We start from the raw sequence: 25,693 nt of genomic DNA, 5'->3' as shown, positions 1-25,693 counted from the left end.
AATTTATTTGATATAGTTTGTCTGAATATATATATCATTATATTCAATTTCTATAAATTAATAAAATTTCTGTATAATGCAATAACAGAATAATAAAAAATTAGATTATTAAAAAATCATTAAACTATTAAAGAAAAATAGTCTTGAAATAACTACATGATTAGAGAACAGAAGAGCACATAAGCATTTTCAAATAATTGTTTAATCTAAAAAATTTTTTCTTAGATCTCTACGAGATAAAAAAATAATTATGCGTCTGCGTTGAAACGCATTGTCTTTTTAGTGTTCTCATTTGAGGTCACAAATAAAAGGAAGCCGCAAAGTATATCGACTTTCCACTATCTACAACGATACGTATGTCTTCTCTTATTAATGTCGGCGCAGCTGGCGCGAACATCGTAGAACGGTCGACAGAATTGGGGAAATTAATTGTCGTCTTCCAGGAGCGCGCTCCATCTCCGGGAAAAGGGACTGCGGATATCGAGCAGCGTTACATGTTGTTTGCACGTGCGATTAATCAACGTTCTCGGCTGCTCCGAGTATCGGGGATTCAATTCGGATCGGTCGACGTTCACCTGGGACTTTTATTCGTTTCGCAAAAAACTTTTTGCCCTTCGTTACTTGTTGAGCGCTAACGCAAAAACTCCACGTCTGAAAACTCCGAAAACTCTTGGAGCTCCTTGTTATACATTTACATATTGTCACGATAAACTGCATTTCCGCTATTCAGAGTCGAAATCGATTTCGGAAGAATACCCTGTATGCGAGTGCGATAATATTCGACCGTTATCGACGTATCCGTTCAGCGTGTGATTCCAGTAAAGTCCGATCACGTATATACACTATTGTTGTCAATGAATGTGAAAAATTGATAAACTCTTTCACGTTCACTATTATTCATTCGGTTGCAGGATGTTACAAAATGGAGTTTGCATCTAAAGATTCAATACACTCCAAATAAAAAAAAAAAAGCATTTGAAATATTTATTCCATTTTTTTTCATCAGTAATTTCGTTAAATGTGCCTAGCATTTTATTGAAAGTAGCATTACATTATAGAAAGAAAAATGCGCTAATTGATTACTTAATTACTGTTACTTATTTTTTTAAATCATTTTTTCGTATCTATTATTTGTTATATATAAAATTAGAATTATAAAAATGCTTTATAAAACAAAAAGTATCATTAATAAGAAGTATGAAATATTGTATTTCAAACAGCGTGATCGGAAAGTTCAGCGGGGGTCATCAGTGACTCATGCGGCACGGTATGTGTTAATAAAATATTGTGAGTTAAAGCTGAAAAGAGACTACACGTCGTAGTCACTACGGTTTCAAGTTTGAAAAGTATGGAATATTATAAGTTTTTTCTAAAAAGCAGGAGACACAGTCAAAAGAATTCATCATCAAGTTACAACTCGACTGATTGTTCAATTAAATATGTATCTCGAAAATAGGTCAAAACTTGCAAAGCTAAATTCCAAGTTACGTTAATGTCTTTTCTCGAGAGAAGAAAAAAGTTTTTTTTTCCTTGTTCTATTAAGAGTTAGAAGGTGCAAATTTTATGCAGTGTTTTTTCTGTTTGAGTTCTATTCTCCGGGATAGCGCGAACGCAGTCCCGACTATCAAAAATTGTACGCCCGAGATATCCACATTAGGGATATTCGCAAGGGTCAGCTCAACCGTAGTGCAATGGAAGAGCCTCGCCCTGGAGGAACCGCCTTCATGATCACGGTAACCTCTGCGCCAGGTAAGTATGCTTTCAGCCTTCTCAAGCCCAGTCTTATAAGCCGCCGATGAAATGTTAAATACGAGTAAGGTTATTCACGCTTGCGCAGCGTAGCGGCGAGTGTGGGAACTATGCGCGCGTGCACATGTCTTTATTACAGATCAACGTTGTTATGCGAAAGAGAAGGTTAATCTTTCATATTCGAAAAAAAATTGGATTTTTATTTAATTGTAAATTCATAAAGCTTATGAGATGTTCTGCGTTCACTAGTTTGCAATTTAAAATTGATGAAAAATTATACATATGAATTAATTTATATCTACAGAAAAATTAATACGTACAATTGCATTTTATATATAGTAAATTATATATTTTTTATTTATTAACTGGTTCTCTCTCTCTTTCTCTCTCTCTCTCTCTCTCTCTCTCTCTCTCTCTCTCTCTTTCTCTCTCTCTCTATTATGATTTTATATTAAAAACAGAATGAAAATGCTAGAATATTCATTTCTCGAGATCCTACTCTCATCGTGTACAAAGGAGCACACAATGAAGAATCTTATTACTGTTTATTATTAATAACAAGTCGTTGGTTAAATCCGTACAAAGCAGATTTCGTAGCAAGATGCATTTGTAATGAAGATTGGACGGTATCTATAATAGCTAATATATATACGCAAAAGAGGAAAGAAATATATACGCGAGCGGACTAAGGTTAAAAAGCTACTCACGCCTAGAATGCAGTCTGTATTAAGCAATGTAAGTTGGGTACAGATATTGCGAAAGTTTGCCGCGTGTTCTATAATTGCGCGCCATTGCCAAGAGCATAATCTCCTCATTCCCTGTTGTTTCTTGCTTCCCATTATCCGACCTTAGGCACACGGGTTTACGATGAGAAAAGTCGTTCCAGTTTCGTATAAATGCATAAAAACTTTTCAATGTTTATTTAACATATATCACGATGCTAACAAGCACAGGCGTGGAAAATTAATTCTCTTGTATATCGCCGAAAAAAAAAAAAAAAATTGCCAAAGCACTTGTAACCGATGGACACGGTTCTAAGACAGAATGTTGTAATTTAGTGCATTGCGGCGAATAATGTGGTCTTCCTCCACGTTATGTCTGAGAGTAAGAATAAAAACTAGTCTAAGGCGATATCTAATGCTCCATATATGTTACCGTTACATCCGGTACGAATTGTTACGCTTTAAATTCCATTAAAAGCTGCAAGCACTAAATCGTGGTGTCTCGTGAGATTCGTTCGGGCATGCGCTCGGACAGATGCCGGCTGCTGCAGTTCCCGTGGGAGGTGCGCCGAGTACGAAAAGCAAGGACGACGAGTCGGCGAAGGCGCAACGTAGCGCGCGCGCCTCGTTACGCTCTTCTCGCGCTCGCGGGGTTGAAACGCTCAGTTGGATCGCGACACCCTCCATCGAAGGGTCGAGCGCGAATAGGGTTTGTTTCCTGCCGCTCGCTTCTCTTGGCAGTTGAAGTCGCGAATATCCGACCGATGCGTGTCGTAAGGTGCTCGTAAGCATTCCCTGTATTTTTATTTTCCTGATATTTAAAAGTAAATATAATGTGACAGTTCAAAATAAAATTATTATAAAGCATTTTGATTAATTATAAATTCTTGTATGTAAAAATATTGATGATTCTTCATGAATTAAGAGACAATAGTTATTTTGCAACTTTGTTGAAAAGTCCGTGATGTAAAAAAAAGTTAATTATTCGAGTATCTTCTTGCAGAGACGTGATTTTGGTCAGTGATTGGTGAACGTCGGCAACGAGAATCTAATGGTACAATATACGAACTAGTCTCGAACATGAACTTCATTAAAATTGAAAAGACATTCTCCTCCAGAAACTAAAAACGATATTAAACGAAGTGCATAGATCGATATGTCGACGACTGATCGCAGGCGTGAAGAGTTGCTGTAAAGTGGCGAGCGGGAGTTCTAACGGCACGTGTGTGCGTTTCCACGACTGGTGGGACCAACCAAGGTCGTAGTGGCTGGTGGCGGTCGGAGCAAGGTCGTCAGGATCGCGGAATTCGGAGGAGAATGTGGAGGAAGGACGCGACGCTGGCCAGGCTGACCGTCATCGCCACGCTAATTTCCCTGACCGTTGATGGGACCGCCGCCGGAAGCTGCAGCTCCGCGAAGCTTTGCTGTCAAGGCAGGGATTCCGGCTGCGTCATACAGAAAGAGTCGCCGAACGCGATTATCGAAAGCCCGCGCGATAAGCCGTGCTACTGCGACCACGCTTGTCTCAAGCTCGCCGACTGCTGCGACGACTTCAAGGAGACTTGCGGTGGTACGTATTCGGCGATTTTGCACGCAAAACTTATGGGTAGCAATGGGCGATATAAAAAAAATCAACAATTAGATGATCTATTTTGAAAAATTGTACTACTTGATCTTGCAGATAATTACTTTTTTCGAAAATCAAAATACTTATAAATAATTAATTTTTTTATGAAGATTTAATCGCGGTCTAAACTCTTTTTTTTTAGTCGTTGAGTCTCTATTGACTTCTTATTTATTTGTGGAATAAAAGCTGACACATTTCTTGCAAAAAGTAAAATAAATTGTATAAGTGTCGTACACAGGTGTACAAATTGAAGATAAATTGTCTATAAGATTGATCACAGATAAGAAAAATATTATCTCATGATAATAAATTATTGCCGACTGTCTTTTATAAAATATCAATAACTCTTTACGATGAAATTCAGTAAAATTAAAGTGTGAAATAAAAGATCTTGATCTATCAATTAATCAAATTTAAAAACGTCGAGGAAATAAACAGTTTTTACAGGAAAATAGCATAGAATGTTAATTAATCGAGTGCACATGGTTTCTCTTATGGCGCAATTTGCGTTAAGCACGCGCTTAGATGTCTCAGATTTAGTAGGATTATATTGCATCTTAAGGACGTACCTACGTATGTACTTGCTTTAACATCTTAGCGCGAGCGAATTGCGGTCACTTTGAATCGCCAAGTAATTTACCGTCAACTCTGAAGTTTCTAATTAATATTAGCAACTACGTTATTGGACGCGCTAGAGTTTTGTTAATGGATAATTTTATTCATTTCGTCAATAAAAACTTTTGTTGATAGAGAATTAGTTATTTTGTTCTCTCGTCTGCTATGTACTTGGTATAAATATTTCAAATATTCATATAAAAAACACGCAATAAGATTTATTTTTCTCTATGAAGTCTTTAAAATATCTATTTTCCATTTTCTGCGAAAGCAATTGCGTGATGACTCTCAAAATACTGCTGATATTGATATTGCATTTTAGCAATATCAACAACATTTAACGAAAATTTAGTTGACTATCGACCTGGTATATTGATGTATTGCATGTAATGGAAACTGACACGCATGGCCAAAGCGCTAGAAATGATAAATGCCTCAGACAATTGTATTGTGTGTGTTTGATGCTCCTTATTATGCAGATTGCGTAAATCTATCAACGTAATATACCGAGCTTCGAAACCTCGAAATCTAAAATTTTATTTTAAAAAACCAAATCCTCGCAGAAATCATTAGTAAAATTGACTAAAATATTTGTCAGAAATTTATTCGAACTTGAATGGAATCGGATATCAAAAATGACTTCAGGCAAATAAAAAAGAATGCACGTAAATATTGATATGTGCGTGTAAATCGTATTTAGAAGAAATATTTAGAAGAAATGGCCCATTGGGAACCATCCTACACAGAAGTCGGAAGAAATATCGCTGCTATATACCCTAAGTAAAGCTGATAACGCTGACCGACAAAGCATAAGGTCAGCTCCGACAAAGCATAAAAATGAAGAATATCTTTGTAGATGTACATTGCGATTTATAGACCATATCTTTTCATATTCTATAAATATAAGATAAATCGAGAAAGATTTAGGATTGCCAATAAATTAATGATTTATTCGAATTTTTGTTTTTGCAATATCACATGCGAGTGATCGCTTGTACGATTCAAACTTTGCAACAATATACGGTTTACTAATTTATTGCGCTAAATATTAAAAACTAAATTAAAACTAAATTAAAAACTAAATTACCAAAAAGTAATTTGTTTTTATTTTAAGAATGTAATAACATGTTTTCATTTTCCGATTTCTTTTCTTGGAGAAAAGAGAAATTTTATTAAATATTTTTCCGTCATTGATAATATAATTATAATTAGTCGTGTCACTCACAATGAGTACTGTTTATGGTTTCATCATCAATATTTACATAACAAATAGTCGAGCTATTTCCACTTTGGTGCACAGTTATTTTAAATTGTTTGGAATTTTATGGGTCGTTGAACGACGCGCCTGTTAGCAGCAAAAGGATTAATGTTACTCAATGCACATTCTCGTTCATTTAACACGGCCATGTTTTACCAATTTAATTGCCAGGTAATCGACTGGCATACGATTAAATCGTTCGCTAAACAACAACAACAATAATAACAATGACAAAATCTACGTTTATTGTGCTTGTTATTTCTAGTAGAGCAATCACGGAGCGATTGAAAAAGGAAAGAGAGCATTTGTAGAAAATAAAACGATTTTCTTGCATCTTACTGCATTTTCCATCAGGAATGTTCATCTTCAATGTTCTGATTTCTGTCATTCGCGAAGCTGCAAGGAATTCGATATTCTGTATAGCTAAAGCTATGTCGGAACGCGATTATCACGCTTGCCAGAAGAAGTGTCGTTCCTTCCGACTTGAAGATGTAACGTACAGTACTTGCAGTTGAAATCGTTTTCCGAATGGCTCAAAGCCGTTCGTCTAGAAGCAGGATAATCTCATTTTTATCCCCATCGTAGGCTTGAGATGAGACGCGAATGTACATGCTTTGTAGCATCATCGACGAATTAGATTGCAACGACGTAAATAGAATATAAAAATTACAAAAGGAACATTTATGTATTTCTATTTACGTAACGTGAATTTCTAATAATAGTTTCTACATTTTTACTTCTAAAACAAGAAGTTGTGCCGCGGATTGTTCTTTAAAAGCTTGAATCATTGAAGAGAAACGTAAAAAACTGTCATATCAAGTATTTTATCATGTTCTGAACGAGATATTTGAGAATTATTTGTATCTTTCGAAATAATTCGAAGAAGGGAAGACTGCGCGTATGTAAAGCGTATTTGGTATCAGCTTGGGCGAGTGGCGTATTGCGGAAGTTCGACTCTGTACATGGGTAACATGTGACATCTTACATGGACTGTTGTGGGCCAGTGACCGTGCATTATCTCCCCTATTACACCGATGCTCGGCTGGGTGAACCTCGAACAACACGTATGTCACTCGCCATTCGCATTCAGCGAACCGACGACCGACGGGCACGCGAAATAATTTAGTTTGACGAGCATGCGATCGATCGGTGACCATGTCCCAGCAGAGATCGAGGTCGGCGGGCCAGACCGATGATAGGCCGCAATTAGTACGTTGGATAATTATAAAAAAGAAAGCAATAAATAAATTATTGTACCACTCAACCGACGGTATGCAAAATGCAGCTCGCATATTACCGCGCGGCTTTGCTAAAGCACTCTGTATAAAATATTCCTCTCATATTTACGACCGTCTGTTCTCGCGCGACTGATCGTATAATATGTCTCTTTAAATTATTACCGAGAGATATTGAAAATGCAAAATGCTAAAATTAAATATACTAATAATTATATCAATACAGCAATTTACGCAGGTGAAAAATATAAATATTGTAATTGCGTTAATAACATAATTGAGAAGCGGTAAATACATAATTGCCATTCACTATCTAATTATACGTAATTTGCGATACACAAATGCAAATATAAAATTATCTCCGAAATATTTTATTCAGTTTTAAATACTGTTTTAACATATTTAACATCAAATTAATGTTTGTAACAATATCATGTACTTCATTATAATACACATTCTTACTCCATTTATAATGCATTCCGCATTGCAACTTTCAAAAGCTTTCATTTTTTTACTTTCTTTACTTTGAAGAAATGAAAGAGCAAAATGTTAATTTGAATATTTTTCTCTAATTATCTTTTTAAGCTACGCGCAATAACGTTTTATTACAAAAGGAGAGCATATTAAAAACGTAAGCTGAATTACGTCATTTAGTTTGCTATGTGTTATAAAAAGCGAAATATTATTTGGTTAATTGCTCAGTTCTCGTTTCAGATTCACGTTAAAAATTCGGTAATAACAGTTTCGATTTTATTTGGAATGTTCCATTAAACATCAAACTATAAACACATTGATCGTCCCATTTTTTAAATGTCACGACATTTATTCTCAATGTGCTTCGTGCAATGTGAAACAACGACACTTTAAATGAATTTTCATCTCCCGTATTTCATGTGTTCTCTTCAATGGCGAAGAGCATCGGTGATTGCCGACACATTTATCGCATTTTTGCCCACCTCAAATGTCCCTTCGTTTTCCTGCCGATATAACGATGATGTGAACAATGCACGGCAAAACGTTGCGAAGGGACGTTCGTAAATCGCCATTCTTGCGGACTGCCTTTTGTACGCTGCGTAAAAGGTCGGCAAAATAACGCGTTTGACTGTTCCACTCCTTTTGGAACACACATGTCCTTTAAATATAAGCTACAATTTCTTGCATTTAAAGGGAGAATTAATTACAATCACATAGCATTTTGTGCATGTTGTAAAAAATTCGAGTTAGATATTCACAAAAATTAAAAGAAATCAGAAGAGAACTTAAACGACACGTTTTCCGAGTGTCTTACTATCGATTTGTCGATCGCATTCTACCAGTGGCAGCTTCGGGACCATTTTATCTTTTCTCTGCAAGAAACGACCAGACGGTCAGATCTTAACGCCAGTCTCATTCTTTTCTTATAGTGGTAGACTGTGCAGTGAGCGAATGGAGTCCATGGAGTCCGTGCGATAACGGATGCGGAAGTGGCACTCAAAGGCGCAGCCGGCTGATCGAGATCTCAGAGAAGAACGGCGGAAAGCACTGTCCCCGCCTGGACCAGGTCAGGACGTGCCGCAGTTTCCAGACATGTCACGCCGGAATTCGTTCGCAGCCGCACGCTAAGAGTGAGTGTCGATTTATCTCGAACGAGAGATAAGGCGGTGGATAAGTTGCTTTTCAATTCAAGTGCGGCATTTCGAAAACAGTGAGAATTAATCTTCAGACGCGCTTGACTCGCATAAAATAATTCGTTGAAATTATGACGTTTCATTTTACTTTTGCACTAAATAAAAAAAACTAAGAATTTTTCCTCTAATAGTTACTAAGATTTCACGAGATAAATTCGAGATTAAATTTCAATAGAAAAAAATCGAAGTAAAAGAAAGAAAATAAATTATTTTCTTCTCTAGTCTCTTCCTCGCGCCTCACAATTTCCGATAGAACGTGCTGTTCGACATTTTCCAAGCATTTCTCTCTTCTAGAGACTTTAGAACCACACACGACTTATCCCCGATTGTATTTACCGCGACGCGAAATTCTTGACGTCTGTTCCCCGATCCTAGGCGATTTCCTTTCATTTGCCGCAGGTGTGACGCTTCTTGCACTTTTTCCGGGCGATGGCAACACTACGGACGTAAGGATCAAGGATAGGATCATCGATAAAAGGTAGGTAGGTCAAGCCCCCGCGTTTAGTCTTGGTTCGCGCGAAATGCGATTTGCCGCACGTGTTTCCAATTCGCGTAATAGAAAACAATGTCTTTCCCGTTCTCTTGATGCGGTGCAGTGTAAAAATAGAAACAGTGTCGGATTTGCTTGCAGATAAAGTAAATATTTGTTTTACATTATAATAGAGATTATTCCTTATTCTTCTGACTGTGCATTCAATTAAAAACGTAACAACGAAATAATATTGCAATATTCGTTGCGAGATATGACATTTTTAATACTTTAACATATAATGCATTTATTCTTTTACTCATCATATTGTGCATCCGAATGACATAATTAATAATTTTCAATCGCATTTTGTGCATTATTGATGGCGCGGAGCGTTCGCGCGTAACTTATTAGTTGGCGGCCTTAATTTTCAAAGTTCATTACCTTCGCAATCGAGCATCAGAATTCAATTTCGTTAAAAGGGGTTTTTTGCTTCCAACTTCGCAAGAAATAAGTTTCTTTCATTTCGAACTATTTTATCGAAAATGGAATCGCCAATATGCCGAGGATCTAATTTGACACATCCTCCAACCTGTTACAAAACACGTAGCAAACAACGTGTCGCAGTATCGAAATTCCCCTATGATGTTGTCGAACGGGTAAAGCAAGTTACAGAGCAGCCGATAGAACCCTTTGGGCTATCATATCATGCGCGCACTGTGATGGCTAACAAGAAAACACGTTGGAGAACCCGTTTTGATTGAGGCTTTACAATCTGTAATATAAAAACGATATTGTGCACGTTTCAGCGGCAGCTGCGTTGCTTTCACCATTGTGCGCGTCTCGCGGGGTTGCAGCAGGATTTCGGATTTGCTCTCAGAAGGTTTGTATAAGTGCGCTCGCGTTGCGATGTCTGATCTTAATCTTAATTGGATAAAGAAGTTTCATTTAAAAGAATGCCATTTTTATTATCGAGAGCAAATCTGATATTAAGATATTAAGAATATGAAAAAAAAATATATAGAATATTTTAGAATTCATGCGTTTTCTCTCTCGATTTGAGATTTTGTAATAGAATTTATATTAATTTTATTTTGAATGAAAATTAGATGAGAATTTGTCATAAATATTTGAAATTTTTAATATTAATTTTCCATTTTTTAAATTAAACCAGAAATTATAAATTCTTGAATAAAATCTATATAAATTTAATTAAAGAACAAAGCATTGCTAGAAACTGTAACTCGTGAAATCTTCATAATTCTTAATATTACATAAATCATACGTTTCGTTTTTTCTCTCCTTAAAACGCTGCAAGAAATCAAAAACTTTGAGCCGCTCCTTCACGTTAAGAATGAATGTCAGATGCTAAGTAAAACTGAGGAGCTTATAAAACTTATAAAAACAAAGTACCTATATATTGCATCAAGGAGAAGGAAAAACAATGGCGGATATTCCGCATACCAGTCATTCTTTTCGCAGCTAAGTCCTTGTCGCGCGTGTTCAAGTTTTTGCGACCATAACGCTTCAAAGGGACAATAGACTTCTGTCTTCTTACAAAAAAACGGTGCGCATCCGTGAGATGTAAAACTTGGGATTACACTTCAAGCGAAAAATTATCGCTCCGCGTAAGTCCGCTCTCTCTTACAAGCCTGAGCTGTCCGACATCATGATAAAAGTAAGATTTCTTAGCCCACGTTCCTCGCGAGTTTCAAATTCGCAATATTAATTTCAACTTTTTGATATTCTCATTTACATCGCGTGAGACACGAAACTCGAGCGAGTGTACGTTCATATTTGCAAATTGATAAATATGTACATTACCGTAAAAAGGCACTTAATTCCTTGTGAAAAATATATAACCTTCAAAGCTTCCGACTGAAATGCAACTTGAAACCTTTGCTCGAGCATATGATATAATTACATTTTGCGGAACAGCATATACGAACGTTTCCATGCTGAATATTTCATCTAATTTGATGACATAAAATAGCAATAAATCTCTTGCAATTAGAATTGTTTCCTCTATTAAAGAACATGCGCGTGTTTTCATTAAAAAAACGGGTATTTTTCTGTAAAATTGCATAATAAGGCAGAGCTTTCCAGGGAATGCACCTAAACTCCTCAAAATCTGAATACTAAATTCGTATAATGATGAATCGCGCCGCCAACGTGGAAATGAAGCGACTCGATCTAGTCTCAATTAACGTGCGCCACGGCTGCGCTACGTAACGTCATGTAAATTAGAGCGTGGCTGCCGCGACGATGTTCTATGACGGCTGCTATCGCGAAGGAATCGACCGGATGGAGTGGATGCGGTGGTGCAGATAACGGTTGTTTCCTACTGGCGACGTATCTTGCGTAGATAAGCCACGAACACGGAAATCTGCGGACGAAAGCAAGTTATTTTGACAACAACTTACTTACTATCTTTGTGTCGCTGCTAAATTAATCGCCTTGTTTTTCCTACTTCGTGTATTTTTATCTAGTTCGCTCCGCTTCTTATAATTATAGGCGGAAAACAAATTATAATGAGATATTTGTCACTTATCTGATATTGCATCACGTTTTTCAAGAAATTATCAATTATTAATAAAGAAGCTATTAAATGTTTAATTAAAATCGACAGAATATATAATTAAAAAATTATAAATTAAAAGTTTGTTAAAATTTTATAATATTAATACTTAGAATGCCACGTGAATATCACTTATAATACATGTAAATCTAGATTTCACGACAACTCCATATAGTATATTGTATATGAAACTTGATATACAGTTTGATGCACTTTCCTATAACTGCATGTACAGTTGAATGTTATGTGTGTAATATCTATTTGCAAATCTAATGGACTATTTGTCAGAATTATTAATAATTAAATGGTGCAAATTTTTGCTAAAAAGAGACTAAAAAAATTCAAGAACTGTGTTAAGAACGCTCTATTCATCCGAAGAAGTAAAAGCAGCCTTATAATATACGAACCGTTGAGCAGAATGGCGTACAATTATTATATTTACACGCCGTCGAGCGAAAGCAAAAGCGGTAAGTAATTAAAATCGTCGCAGGTTCGCTGATCTGCGTGGAACGTCCCGGTAACGAGAGCCTGGACAAATACGTGGGGATCGGCAGGTGGAAACTGTCGGCCGACATCACTGGCGGCGACAATCGGCGCGGCCGATCAACGAATTCGACCTGCCACGGCAAGTGGATCAGCGATTCGCGGCTCCTTGTGGACTGTCACGATCCGCGATGCGCGCAATCGAGTCGAATGCCACCGCACACCTCGCAGCTATTCCGAGATCGAAGTCGCAGGGGTGCGATTACCAATGCCGCCGTCAGCAGTGCGGATAAAGTCGTGAGAAGACGACGGAGAGGCAGGCGACGGAAGCGAAGTAAAAGAAGAAGGCGCGATGCCGCCGTCGCGGAACGATGAATGTTCTCCGGGGCTGTGTCGCAGCTCCCGCGAGTGTCATTCGCACTAAGATCTCTTCCCTTTCTCTCTCTCTCTCTTCCCCCCCTCCCCCAGTCTATCTTTACGTCTATTATTACACAGGATGTATTGTAAAACCGTGACAATCTCTTCATGGATAAATCCTTTGAGAAATTTAGAATCAATTCTTGCGCAACAAAAATATCGAAATATGTATTTCGAATTAATGCAAGTAGAATTTAAAAATTTTATATATAGCAAAACCTTTTTTACATTTTATTTAAGTTTAAATAAATTTCTCTTTAATGGGATTTATTTGAAAATTAAATCACAGTATTTAATATCAACCATTTTGTAAAAAGAGATAACATTTAATAAAGAAAAATTGATTCCAGGTCGGTGAAAACCAAAGAAATTATCTTTGCAGTGAATGCCACGTTTTAAAATAGTTGGTTTTATTATCATTTATATTTAATTCTTTTTATTTTATTTTCGCTAATTTTTATTTTTCATTGTTTAATTATCCTCGATGCAAATTCTTCTTATATTACGTTCTCTGAGAGAATTGAAAAGCTCTAAAACACGGAATAAAATCTATTCTATTTTCTTTCTCCCTGCTCCCCTTCCTTCTATTCCAACTGGATGTAGTAATCGTACGGATCCATTTTGTCTACATTATCCCGATAATTATCATATCGATTTTATCATTAGCGCAGGCTCGTGAGGTAGTCGCAGGTCTCCCTCATCGGGAGACAGTGAATTTTCTTATTCCCTTGACACTCTTCGAGGGAAACCGTAAGATAATCGATAGAAGCGACGTTAGGTTTATGATTTGCGCTGTGGTTGTAGATTTAATAAATTGTTGTGCAACACGACGCTCTGGAAATAATGTCAGAAGAACGAGTGTTGATAGTATATATGTTGCATTTGTTTATTATTTTCCTTCGCCTTCTCTCCTTCTCTTCGAATGTCATCCAATCAAATATATTGTGTATGCGTTGTCGGATAGATATAATAAAATATATATATATATATATTCGTAGCGAGCAAAAATAAAAAGGATTTTATCATTATTATAATCATATAAATAACTGTATTTTATTAATAACATGACTATCACAGTATCTTGCATAAGAGAAAAAAATATATATATTCAGAATACCGCTTCGATTTCTCTTGATCATTTTTTCATCATTGATGTTATAAAAGTTCTTCTATATGCAAAATACAAGGTGTTTCAGAATTACTGTTACTCATTTATAATTCAAAAATTATTAAAGCTTCGAAACAAACAATTGTCCTCTCAAAATTTTCATTTTATGATCTTTGCGGCTTTCAATAGTGACGCTAGCTTTGACACCCTGCAAATTTTGAAAATAATTTTCGGTATCCCGAAGTATCGAACTTGTTGCAAACATATCTCGTGTATAATAAAATTTCCGTACAACAATTAGTTTTAGTTTCTAGTACTTGCGGCTGTAAGTACGCGGAATATCATCATCATTTCTCTTCATGAGTACATATCGGCGTGTTGAGAGGATAGAGGCTCTCGAAGTGAGATGAACAAAATGTAAAAGCACAGTCAATAAAGGGCACTTGCACACATCTGGGTTACAATTTAATTAAATTCAAGATCAAGACAAACCTCTCTTTTTCCTTTCCGGTCGATTCTCTTATCCTCACCGATTCGCATAACGGCAAAATTGCAAAAACAATTTTTTTTAACTTTTAATTTTTAACGTTATAAATATTAATTTTAAAAATACGTCGTTTCTATTAAATATAGAAACATTTAAGAGTTTAAATAACATTAAAGGTTTTTATTATGTATTTAATTGAATTAAATACATCAAATTTCAATAAATATTATAATCGTAGATCACAGATTATTAATTGTATTATGTCATATATAAATAATAATGTTTAATGCTTATACGTAAATAATTAGCGTGTCATAATTTGTGTCGTGATTCAATTACAAACGTGACGTTGCGTGTTATTGACTCGGGATGTCCAGTAATATATTATCAAACTCTCAATTTAAATAAATATTTTATATTTTGTGCAAAACAACAATAAGTTGATAACGTCGAAAAAATTTGATGTGATTAAGCTGTCAAAAAAATAACGTCGACCTATATATTTTCGGATTCACGCGATTAAATTTAATCGCCGTCGAATTCCTTTAAAAACAGGAAAACCTGTGCACAGGGTCTGATTTACGCGCAGTGTTTTCGTCGCATGTACTTCCTGCTCGCACGCGGATTATCCTGTACTTCCTGTACGGATCTTGCGGTCGCTCGAAGGCATGATCGTTTATCATCCAGTAGACCACTGTTTCCTTCACGATTCTCTTATAAATGCCGGCGTTCAGATGATCGACTATCCGAAAGATTTGCAGTACGTTGTCCGACAACGTCGCGAGCCTCACTTTCTTCCATACCGCTTTCCAGCGTACATACGTCATCTAATCGCCATTAGAGCAATTGTCGATTTAGTGCGCGCACTTGTTGACGGTCAACATGTCGGAAAGCAAGAAATCGGATATCCTCTACCTGTTCGATCGACCCGCGGAGCCGGTATACGTGCCCAAGGGAGAAAACAAAGTCGCTTTCCAAGTACCAGCTAACTATTTGGTGAGTAAATCTTGCTTGATATTTTTGTCACGTATCAATATTGAATCTCGTAATTTTAAGAATTACTCTGCAGTTTATATTACTATATATATTTGTCTATTAACTTGAAATCCTTCAAGTCGTGCAAGTTGTGCTTTAAATTGTCATTCTAAATTAAAATTTACAATACAATAAATTTTTACAAGATAAAAGAATTTTTTAAATTGCTTTCTCTTTATTTTAAATTAAAGAAATTTCGCAAAAAAGTGCAATATTAAATTTCAATATTTCTATGCAAAAATATGCAAACGTATGCAAAAGTCTATTTAAATGAAGAAAGAGATCTGAGTATTTCTCCGTAGTCCTGATTCTTTTGTGTATTGTGTATTGTGTTGGTGGACTTAAATTTCAATTTTTTTTGTAAAGCCTGAAAATCGACAACAAATGGCTCCAGAAGTATTCAATCGTTTCGCCGGGGCTACCGAGTTGAAAGTTCCGGTGAAACAGATCAGTCTACCAGACTTGAGCATTCCTCTCCAGCTTGGACGTCGAGAACCCTTCTCTCTTTTTATCCCTAAGCATCGAAAAATAGCCGCGCGACTCATCGACATCTTCTTGGGTTTGTTTCAATTTTATTCATAGTATTATGTTTTATCCGGTTATTTTTAATTAATCAATCAATTGAATCAAATTATTTTTGTTTGCAAGCTATATTAATGTAAATGTATATACCTTTGGGCATTAAATTTTATTTTATAAGAATATAATTCTGATTAAGATTTTCTCGGTACTTTTTAATATTAATTAGATTATTATACAACATATTGACATATATTGAAGTCTCGTTTGCAAACTCGATTAACTAAGTGTTTGCCCGTATTACAGGTATGCGAACCTATGATGACTTCCTTTCGGTGTCGGTTTACTGTCGCGACCGCGTTAATCCTGAGCTGTTCGTTTACGCGCTCTCGGTGGCGATTCTGCACCGTCCCGATACCAAGGATCTACCAATACCACCGCTGTCGGAAATTTTCCCGGACAAGTATATCGACAGCGGCGTATTTGCCCGAGCAAGGGAGGAAGCCAACGTTGCACCGGAAGGCTCCAGGGTACTTGCTCGCCGACGTATTAATTACCAACAAGCCCGTTACTCGATTATGCGGCTTAATTAACCAACTCGCTTATTCTTTGAGTATAAACCAAATGATTGAACGTAAATTCAGTAAACGTGGCGAAAAGTATTTTCTTATGTTATCCTTTTTATGCACATATATTCGAGAGAAATGTCGTGAGACAAGACGGTGGAAAGATTATAGATGAATATAAATCATCCGGAAAATTTGAATAGCTCACGTATAATTTACACCGTAATATATAGCTGATAAAACGTGTTTAGATGTACGACCGCAATTTTCAGAAATTTCCATACTTTAGATCGTGTTATTGAATTTGCCCAGTATTCCAACAATGTTCAGCTTTCACGCTGAAGTCTCTAAGCCGGAGAATTATAGTGTAAATTGTTGTAACGCGGCAAATTTGGAAAACAGTCATTTTAGCCGCTGACGAGAACTATTTTACATTAATATGCAATGCGAAAAATTTCATTACTTTGTCGCTTCATTTCCCACGTAATCCGCAGCTGCCTATTGAAATTCCGCGGGATTACACAGCATCGGATCTCGACGAAGAGCATCGCGTGGCTTACTGGCGGGAAGATATCGGGCTCAATCTTCATCACTGGCACTGGCATTTGGTCTATCCATTTGAGACCGACATCAGGATTGTTAACAAGGATCGGCGTGGCGAGCTATTCTACTATATGCATCATCAGATCCAAGCCAGGTAGGTACGCGCCAGTAAACGCTGCTAAGTCGACAAGATACCTTGTTCTACTGTTCTTGGAGATCACGTGGCTGTTACGGACGATCGGATCAAATTCTGATCCCGATCGTTATTATCGCGCGGAAATTCCTAATTCTACATAGCATTCCAACAATGTTCGACATTTACTAACGAATTCCGAAATGCATTTATGTGTAGAACAATGGTGCAAAGTTATTATGTGATATGCGCGAGAAATAAATGCATATTTAGATGCTTGTTGTACTTGCTAAAACAAGTAAACATGTGCAAATTACAGAGTACTAATTTTCGAAATTGATTATAAAAAATAAAAACATTTTTTAATTGAAAACTATTATCTTCTAAGGTGTAATTTCGAATACCGGTAAAACTTTTTTACTCTCCAGAGCGATTTTCTCCACCATTATTATAAAAGTTTTTATATCATCGATTTATATCGGATAACTGAACACATGGATATTACCTAAGGCACGACCGATGGGAATTTCCGAGGCCCCTGTGTTATTATTCGCGTTCCGCATGATCTCTCTTTTCGCAGATACAATATCGAACGTCTGTGCAACCGATTGGGTCGAGTGAAGCGCTTCCACAATTGGCGCGAGCCGATCCCGGAGGGTTACTTCCCCAAGCTGGACTCGTTGGTGGCGAGTCGCACTTGGCCCGCCCGTCCCGCCGGCGCCGTTCTCAAGGATATCAACCGTCCCGTCGATCAACTGAACTTTGACCTTCAGGACCTGGAGAGATGGCGCGATCGCATTTACGAGGCCATTCATACCGGCGCTTATATCAACCCCCGCGGTGAAAGGGTGCCTTTGACCGAGTTTGGTGGCGTAGATGTGCTTGGTAACATTATGGAGGCTAGCATCCTATCACCTAACCAGAATGTCTATGGGGATCTTCACAATCTTGGTCACGTTGCCATTTCTTACTGCCACGATCCCGATCATCGTTATTTGGTAATGCGATATGTGCTTCGTCATAATGCTACTATAATTGAAAAATATTAGATAAAATATAAATTTATGATAACTGATAAAAAATTATTAAGAGTTATTAAAATTAATTTTTACTAATTTTTTATTTTAATAATTTTTGTTTCTTAATGCCCAATAGATGTTCTTAAAAAAACTGTTGACGTTTCAACAATAAAACAATCATTACTTTTCTTATTTTTCTGCATCTGTAATATTTCCGGTGGAGAAAACTACGCAACTTCTCAGCACATTTATATTTTTCACGCGTAAAAAAAACTGACGTAAACAATCACGCTACATTAAAATGATAAATGAGACATTTTTTTCTTTTCACACCCTTGTAGGAAACTTTCAGCATCATGGGTGAACCGGCCACCGCTATGAGAGATCCCATCTTCTACAGATACCACGCTTTCGTCGACGATGTGTTCCTGGAGCACAAGAATACACTTCCCGAGTACACCCTACAGCAGGTGGGTGTGCACAGCTGTCTCGCTTCCGCGATATATCAACGGTTCACCCTAGCAGTATATAATGCCGCTAAGTACATGTGCCATGCGGCCCCGAATTACGCGAAGCCACCCGACGATAAAAACGCCAACGGTTAAACCATTTAATCCGACGAGATCGTCGGACGCGTCGGAATTTATCAATCTTTTTGCACGCGGTTTCATTAAATACTAACACACTAAATGGTGCCTTAATTTTCTATGTGAATAATATGCAAGGTATTTTTTCATTCCACCGTGTCTATTTTTGTCTTTTTAAAAACTTTGATTGTTTTAATAAAGATTTTATTAACTTAATTTAATCGATATTGCTAATGTAATCTTTTAAATTTAAACTCTAAATAGCTTTATAATTGAAATACGGCTTAAATATTTTGGATTAAAACCCAGTTGAAATTAATTGAGAGTCAGAGAGTTTTACTACCTCTTTACATTCTTAAATCTTTACGTGCTAAATTACCTTCATTTACAGTATAACGCGTCTCTTAATTAAGCTTTTGTTTAAATACCCGAGAAAAGGCCGATTCTAAATTCATTGTGGAATCTCGGATTGAAAGGCTGTGAAAGGAAACAGTGCTTTTCTTCAGTAAGACTCTTTACACACAATTTAATTGCTTTCTTTTGCTCGCTCGCGGGACTTTAGTTAAACTTCCCCAATGTGGAAATCACGGACGCAAGAGTGCAGACACCGAATCAATCGCCGAATCTGATCTCGACTTTCTGGACCAAGAGCGACGTCGATCTGTCTCGTGGCTTGGATTTCACGCCGCGTGGCCCCGTTCTCGCCAGATTCACTCATCTGAATCACGCTGAGTTTACATACAGAATCGTCGCCAACAATCGCAATAACGCGGCACGCCGAGGAACCGTTCGTATATTCATGGCGCCTAGACAGGACGAACGCGGATTGCCTTATGTATTTAGAGACCAGAAGGAGCTCATGATTGAAATGGACAAGTTCACTGTATTGTGTGAGTAACATTATAACTAATTTTGTTACTATTATTTCTAATTTCTAACTCAACGTAGTGCTAACATATTAAATAAAATTTTTTTTTCTTATATTATTAATAACAATTATAACATTGTAGATTTTAGGATTATTTTTTTACCGGTCAAAAAGTAAAAATGTGATTTCTGTTATTAATTTTGTTTCACACAGAATTCTCAATATATGTAATTTATAAGTATATTTTGCTATTTTAAAAGTACGTCCACTCGATTAAGCGCCTTAATACTATTTGCACCGTATTTCACGAAATACATTTCGCTTGCTTATCTTTAGTGAAACCGGGACAGAACACTATCGAACGTAGATCAACGGAGTCCTCAGTAACTATACCGTTCGAGAGAACGTTCCGCAATCTCGAAGAGAACAGACCAATCGGCGGCGATAGTCTCGACCAGTTCAACTTCTGCGGGTGCGGCTGGCCGCAGCACATGCTGGTACCTAAGGGGAAGGAGGAAGGATTCCCGATGGACCTCTTCATCATGATATCCGATTACACCGGTGACGCGGTGAGTACTTTTTATACTTATCGGGCTCTCGCGGCGCTTAAGAGCTTACGGTGTGTCAGGTGATGGAAACCCTCTGCCCTTCCTCTTTCTCTCTTTTTTCCCCTTCCTTTTCTCCTTTTTTTTTTAACGGAACGGCGACGTTCCGGTACACGGGAAGGCGTTCGCGCTACTTCACTTCCGGAGCAGAAAAAAAAAAAAAAAAAAAAAACCAAAAAGAGGGGAAAAAAGACAACACGCTAAAGGAATTGCTTTGCCATCACGCGGTGACGCGTATAGGTGGAGCAGGATGAATCGCTTGGATGCAAGGACGCGGCGAGCTACTGCGGCCTGCGGGACCGCAAGTATCCGGACGCGCGACCGATGGGCTATCCATTCGATCGTCGAGCCCGCACCGGCGTTGAGACCCTGGCCCAATTTCTGACCGGTAACATGGCAGTTGCGCAGATCACAATTCGTCACACGGACACGGTGCAGCCGCAAACGCGATCCGGAAGCATGAGCAACACCCTTACCTTCGCCTGAATCTGATGACTGACCCGATCATAACGCTGGGCCGTTCGCGCATTTCCGCGGAGGAGAATTTCAGCCAGTCCCGCACCGCATGCTCACGATCCTTGCAATATCCGTTGGAGAATCGCGCGGAGGGTGCGACACGGTCCGATCAAGTCTATATCCTTGGATGACGAACGCCGTAATAGCTGGCGGCGGGGCGGGAGACGGGCAAAAATCAGAATTGGGCTATTTCTATATTTCAATGACGAAAGATTATCCGAGAGACTTTTCCGTTGCGCAGGAATGCACAATTTTATACGAGTAATTGCTAAAACTCCCATGTGAAATTACTATCGATTCTCGCTGTTCCGTACACTTTACTCCATATTTTTAATCATTTTACAGATTTCTTTAACATTTACCTATGTTTCTTTTAAGGATATTTTAGTAACCACTTATATAAATATGAGTTAATTGGTAGTACTTAAGTATGCTTTAATTTAATTTTGTGAATTGTTTATTGTAAATTTGTAAATCACGTTGAAGTTTTTCTTGGAGAATTTTATAGAGATTTCTATATTTACGATTTCGCAATTCGCGTGAGTAATAAGTACCACTTAACAAATGTATTTTTGCGTAAAAACAAGGACAAAGACGTGTCTTGAACGCCCAAGCGAAGCTTTTCTCGTCTCCTTTCTCTCGTTTCACCCGCATTACGGGAACTAGATTGTAGGAAGCAGCAAATGTAAAAAAGCAAAAAAAAATAAAAATAAAGTCAGACTATGCAAATTAGATGCGCGCTTCTTTTTAACCCTTTTATCGTATTACCGGTGTTGAAAACGGGCGACGATGTCTCGAGTATACGGACGCGGCGAACAGTGTAAATGATTTAATTAAATACTTCAAGTTCTGTCGTAATTAAGGTTTTCATCAATATCGTGATTAATTTTTACTAACGCGGCAGATGTGCGTGTGTGTTTGTATTCTCGCGTGTATGTGTGTATGTCTTTGCATAAAATAAATTCAAAATATTTAATTTAAAATAATTTTATTACATTTTTTTCACGTTTGTCTCATTAACGAAAATTTATTATAGCAATGCTAGCGAAAGAGTTGGAAATAACATCGCGTCATCTAGTTTCTAATTAACATAGTTTAGTAAAATTACTCAGCAGCTCTATCAACCGGCGCAGCCAACGCTCTCATACATATCCAAAATGTTGCGCGCTTTTCACGCGGGTCCTGTTCTCTCCCCCAAATGCATTTATCACGCGTTTGTTTCTGCTAGTTCACAGCTAGACGGACGTGGATTTATTCCCGCGAGGGGTAGAAGTAGGAACGGTCGGACGAAGATAGATACACGCTTACGACCGTCGCTTAAGCGTCGTCCCTATCCCTAATATCACTCGCGCGCTTATTCAAGGATTCCGTTTCACACGAGCATACATACGAACCGTTGGATATACCGACTCTGCCTGCAGGCAGCAATCGAAGGACCGGAATTATTTGTTACCGCGCTAAGACGTGATTAACTGTGACAACATTGCGCGTTGCATTTCAAGTGACGTACAGTGACGATAATGCACGTTTCGTGTATGTTGATTTGTTCAGAGATTTAATTTAATGGCGTTGTAAAAAAAGCTATTACTTGTGAGAAATGTAGTAAATTGTACGTTAAGATTTTTTAATTTTATGATTTTCAGGATTTTTATAATCTTGAACCACCGTAAAATTTAAATGTTTCTTTTTATTGCATATATAATTTAATGCTACAACGCGCTTCACTCGTGTTTTTTGTTCAGTAAGTGAGAAGACATAATTTTCAGCTCTTTGTCACCTGCTGAATGTAATTTAAAGGACACTATTATGGTTTTGTTCAAATGTTATTTTTGAACTTTCCGGTGTGATGTATGCGCAAACGTTCAAAGATGAAAGAGGAAGTTAGAGGAAATGGGCAACAGTGACGGTTGCGGTAATGAAGTCGTTTTTGAACTGAAGAGATGGAACAGCGGAAGCGGAAATTGCAGACATTTTAACTTTTGAAAATAAAATTAAAGCACATTTGATAAACATTAAATACTAAGTTAGTGTAAAAATAAAAAAAAATGTTTCTTTTTAAAAAATGAAGATAGAAACCATTTCATCCAGAGTTAAATTAATAACTTTTTTCTAGCGGTTTTTTACTTTTTCTTTGTACAGATAATACATTGAGTGTGTAATGTTTTGTGAATATATACGAATAAGTATTCACAGTAGCGAATAAAGAAAACAAAATAGTTTTGAATAAATATGCTGGAAGAGAACAATTTTTCACTATTACGTCACTTGTTCTTGAAACCAGATGTATCAGATAGAAATGGTCGAAACGAAACTCATCAGAGGGACTCTGCAAGTAAACAAATGTCCGGTGCACTTGGACATGCATTTGCATTTCGTAACAACTTCCTCTTTACCTTTGTAAGTTACGATGGAACCATTTACTACAGTTTGCAGCGATTTGCCAAAGTGAATTTAGGGACGGAACATACAATTCAATATCTAGTCATTCACCCGTTAATTTTGGGGAGCATACATATAAATACATATGTACGTCTATATGACGCACTGATGCTGGGTACGTAATGAAGGAATCGTTAAGATAAATAATCTTCTTGGTTAAAAGTGTAGTTCCTTATTGCGAACGCCCATTTTCCTTATTCAAGGAGATTCCGCGAGACGAGATGTTACGTTTATGACGTATATAAAACTAGAGTACGAGCGTCTATGAAACGGCTATGAACGTAGTCATATCGTGTACACGTCTCATTTCGTAAAGGAAGGGCAGGTTTCGTCCTTTAACTTAAAACGTAAAGCCAATTAATTTGTATTAATTATACAGCAACTACATATCGCTGCACTAGATTTTGTTCATAAAATGCCATTATTAAATCTTTAGAAATACTAATTTACGAAATTGTTAATTTAAAAAAAAAATAATTTTTGTCATTTTCGGGAGAAATAATAACGAGGCCGTTATCTCGTGATGACTATTTTTCATTCCTTGAAAAAAGAAAAATAATTATCTATTTCACTTAAATTACTGCTAAGGTTCAGATTTAATTTTTTTCTTTGTGTTTTGGCCAACTAATTTTCTGATATCGATTACTACGCGCTGTGACTCTAGAGGGAGACAGAAAGGACCGGTGAAGGTGATCGCGTACGTCTCGTTACTCTGGCGAACATCAGACTGCTTCCTTCCCCGTCACGAACGCACCTTAATTCGGAGCAATTAGTGCCGCATGCTGTGTGTGCATACAATTTGTAGCCGCGTGTACGCTAATGGTGAGATAATCGGCCATTAAGCCTTATCATACTCGAGGGATTACTACCGCAAATAATGGTATTTTAATGCTAGTGTTACTTGTTTAACAAAATAATATCATAGACTATTTAGTTTGTTGCGCAGATAATAATTATTAATGCCATATGTCCCGAGCTTCCGCATACATTACATGCTCAATTGTCGTTTACGGATACAATTAACATTACTATTCATTTAACAGAAAAATTCTCATTTGCGCACCGCACTTGATTGGATTCATAATTTTGTTTATCCTTGTACATATTTATTTAAATTTTTAAACTTTTCGATTACTAAAATTATATTTATTTTTTAATTATTAATTAAAATATATAGTAATAAAAAATTGCGACTCTAATCATTATAATACGGCAAAATATAATCTAATTTTGTTATTTAATTTTATTTGCTAATTTTTATTTCAGAGTTGATTTGAAATATAATTACTTATTTTTAATATATATATTCGTTTGTTGGAACCAACCGCGTTTTTCCATAACCTAATTAATAGCGTCGTAGTCGCGCAGCGCTGTTTGCCCGTAACGCTCGCATGCACGCACGTACACGCAAACCACCTTTCAGGTACACGCGCGCGGCATGTGCGAGCTTATAGACGAGTGCTTGTTAAGTTTGACGATGCCGGAGGAGAGTCGACGCGCGCAAGCAACGGAAACCAGCCTAGTGTACCTATTATCAAACTCGAACTTTACTGCGTTTGCAAAAGTCACGTCAAGTGCGTCAGACACCCGCGGCGCGGTAATAATTATTCCGCAATATTTCCGTACGCTCACAGCAATGTATATTAGCCGGGATATAACGGAGAAATTATACATTTATATGAATTTATACATTACGAAGTTTCATTTCCATTACCGCGGAACGTTGTGCCTATCTATCTGTTCGAATATATTTAATGTCTTGAATAAGATTGCTGTACTCAATAAGGCCTTGATACGGCGTCCTAATAGGCTTCAGCCATTATCTTTCGCGATCTCGCTGCTTTTGGGAATACAAATTTCCCAGCAGCATTAGACGGGATAAAGGATGATGCGCGCTCGCATCTCGATACATTTGTTACGGAGGAAAGAATGGGAGATAGCTTTTTTATAATGGGAGATAGTTTTGCTTATGGAAAATGGACGTGGGAAGAATGAGAATGACAGAGATCGTCTTAAATGTTCAAAGAGAATCATAGTCTTATTTACGGAAAGCTCATTAAAATCCGTAATTACACTCTGCAGACTCTCAAAGAATTTCTAAACAGGATTATCACCCCGTTAATCATACGCTGCACATAGCTAACTGGATGGAGTAATGACATGCAACGCGATAGTTTGGAGTTTGTATACTTTCCGCTCTCTGCAGCATCAGCTACGCTTAGGCTCCCCTCGTAGGTGAACCGAGTAATTCCTGTACACTCTATCTACGCACGAAACCTAGCGAATAATATTTGTAGAACCAAATGCACACATGCACATAATTATATCCGCTGTAATTAAACGTTACAATATTTTGATGCAATTAGATTACTTTAACAAACAACAGATTTTAATTATATTTTATTCAACCATACGATGAAAATTAAATTAAGATTATAATGAAATACA

General features: G+C 37.2%; 2 protein-coding genes, 1 long non-coding RNA gene and 1 other non-coding gene across 5 annotated transcripts in view; 2 read left to right on the top strand and 2 right to left on the bottom strand.

Moving 5' to 3' along the window:
- LOC105668872 (uncharacterized) overlaps window positions 1-25,693 on the bottom strand; it is a 66,334-nt gene that overhangs the window by 15,953 nt on the left and 24,688 nt on the right. The window lies entirely within an intron of this gene.
- Window positions 1,596-1,757, bottom strand: LOC136998297 (U1 spliceosomal RNA). Its single transcript, XR_010888891.1, has one exon. It is a non-coding gene; the product is annotated as a U1 spliceosomal RNA (small nuclear RNA).
- On the top strand, window positions 3,092-14,380 carry vex (somatomedin B and thrombospondin type 1 domain containing protein vexed). 2 transcript variants are annotated; one of them, XM_012361511.2, is made up of 6 exons: window positions 3,092-3,249; window positions 3,475-4,041; window positions 8,610-8,810; window positions 9,273-9,351; window positions 10,152-10,225; window positions 12,411-14,380. In XM_012361511.2, the coding sequence occupies exons 2-6, from the start codon at window positions 3,789-3,791 to the stop codon at window positions 12,776-12,778; spliced, it is 975 nt and encodes a 324-aa protein (XP_012216934.1). In that variant the 5' UTR covers window positions 3,092-3,249; window positions 3,475-3,788; the 3' UTR covers window positions 12,779-14,380. The 2 variants fall into 2 exon arrangements, with proteins under 2 accessions (XP_012216934.1, XP_012216933.1); XM_012361510.2 differs by having other exon boundaries at window positions 3,092-3,255.
- Window positions 15,152-21,538, top strand: PPO2 (Prophenoloxidase 2). Its single transcript, XM_067349494.1, has 9 exons — window positions 15,152-15,411; window positions 15,817-16,009; window positions 16,276-16,499; window positions 17,030-17,232; window positions 17,792-18,209; window positions 18,572-18,700; window positions 19,380-19,707; window positions 20,022-20,254; window positions 20,531-21,538. Exons 1-9 carry the CDS (start codon window positions 15,298-15,300, stop codon window positions 20,774-20,776), a joined length of 2,088 nt encoding a protein of 695 aa, XP_067205595.1. The 5' UTR covers window positions 15,152-15,297; the 3' UTR covers window positions 20,777-21,538.

Source organism: Linepithema humile, chromosome 2, assembly GCF_040581485.1.
Source record: "Linepithema humile isolate Giens D197 chromosome 2, Lhum_UNIL_v1.0, whole genome shotgun sequence".
NCBI lineage: Eukaryota > Metazoa > Arthropoda > Insecta > Hymenoptera > Formicidae > Linepithema > Linepithema humile.
The sequence above is the reverse complement of the archived record's forward strand: the minus strand, read 5'-3'. Positions and strand labels throughout refer to the sequence as shown.

What these genes read in the sequence shown, in the direction of transcription:
- vex (XM_012361511.2), top strand. Translation starts at nt 3,789, where the DNA reads ATGTGGAGGAAGGACGCGACGCTGGCCAGGCTGACCGTCATCGCCACG. An exon ending in CTTCAAGGAGACTTGCGGTG is followed by an intron (nt 4,042 to 8,609) that starts GTACGTATTCGG and finishes CTTTTCTTATAG; the next exon opens with TGGTAGACTGTGCAGTGAGC. An exon ending in TTCGCAGCCGCACGCTAAGA is followed by an intron (nt 8,811 to 9,272) that starts GTGAGTGTCGAT and finishes CATTTGCCGCAG; the next exon opens with GTGTGACGCTTCTTGCACTT.
- PPO2 (XM_067349494.1), top strand. Translation starts at nt 15,298, where the DNA reads ATGTCGGAAAGCAAGAAATCGGATATCCTCTACCTGTTCGATCGACCC. An exon ending in CATCATCAGATCCAAGCCAG is followed by an intron (nt 17,233 to 17,791) that starts GTAGGTACGCGC and finishes CTCTTTTCGCAG; the next exon opens with ATACAATATCGAACGTCTGT. An exon ending in GGACAAGTTCACTGTATTGT is followed by an intron (nt 19,708 to 20,021) that starts GTGAGTAACATT and finishes GCTTATCTTTAG; the next exon opens with TGAAACCGGGACAGAACACT.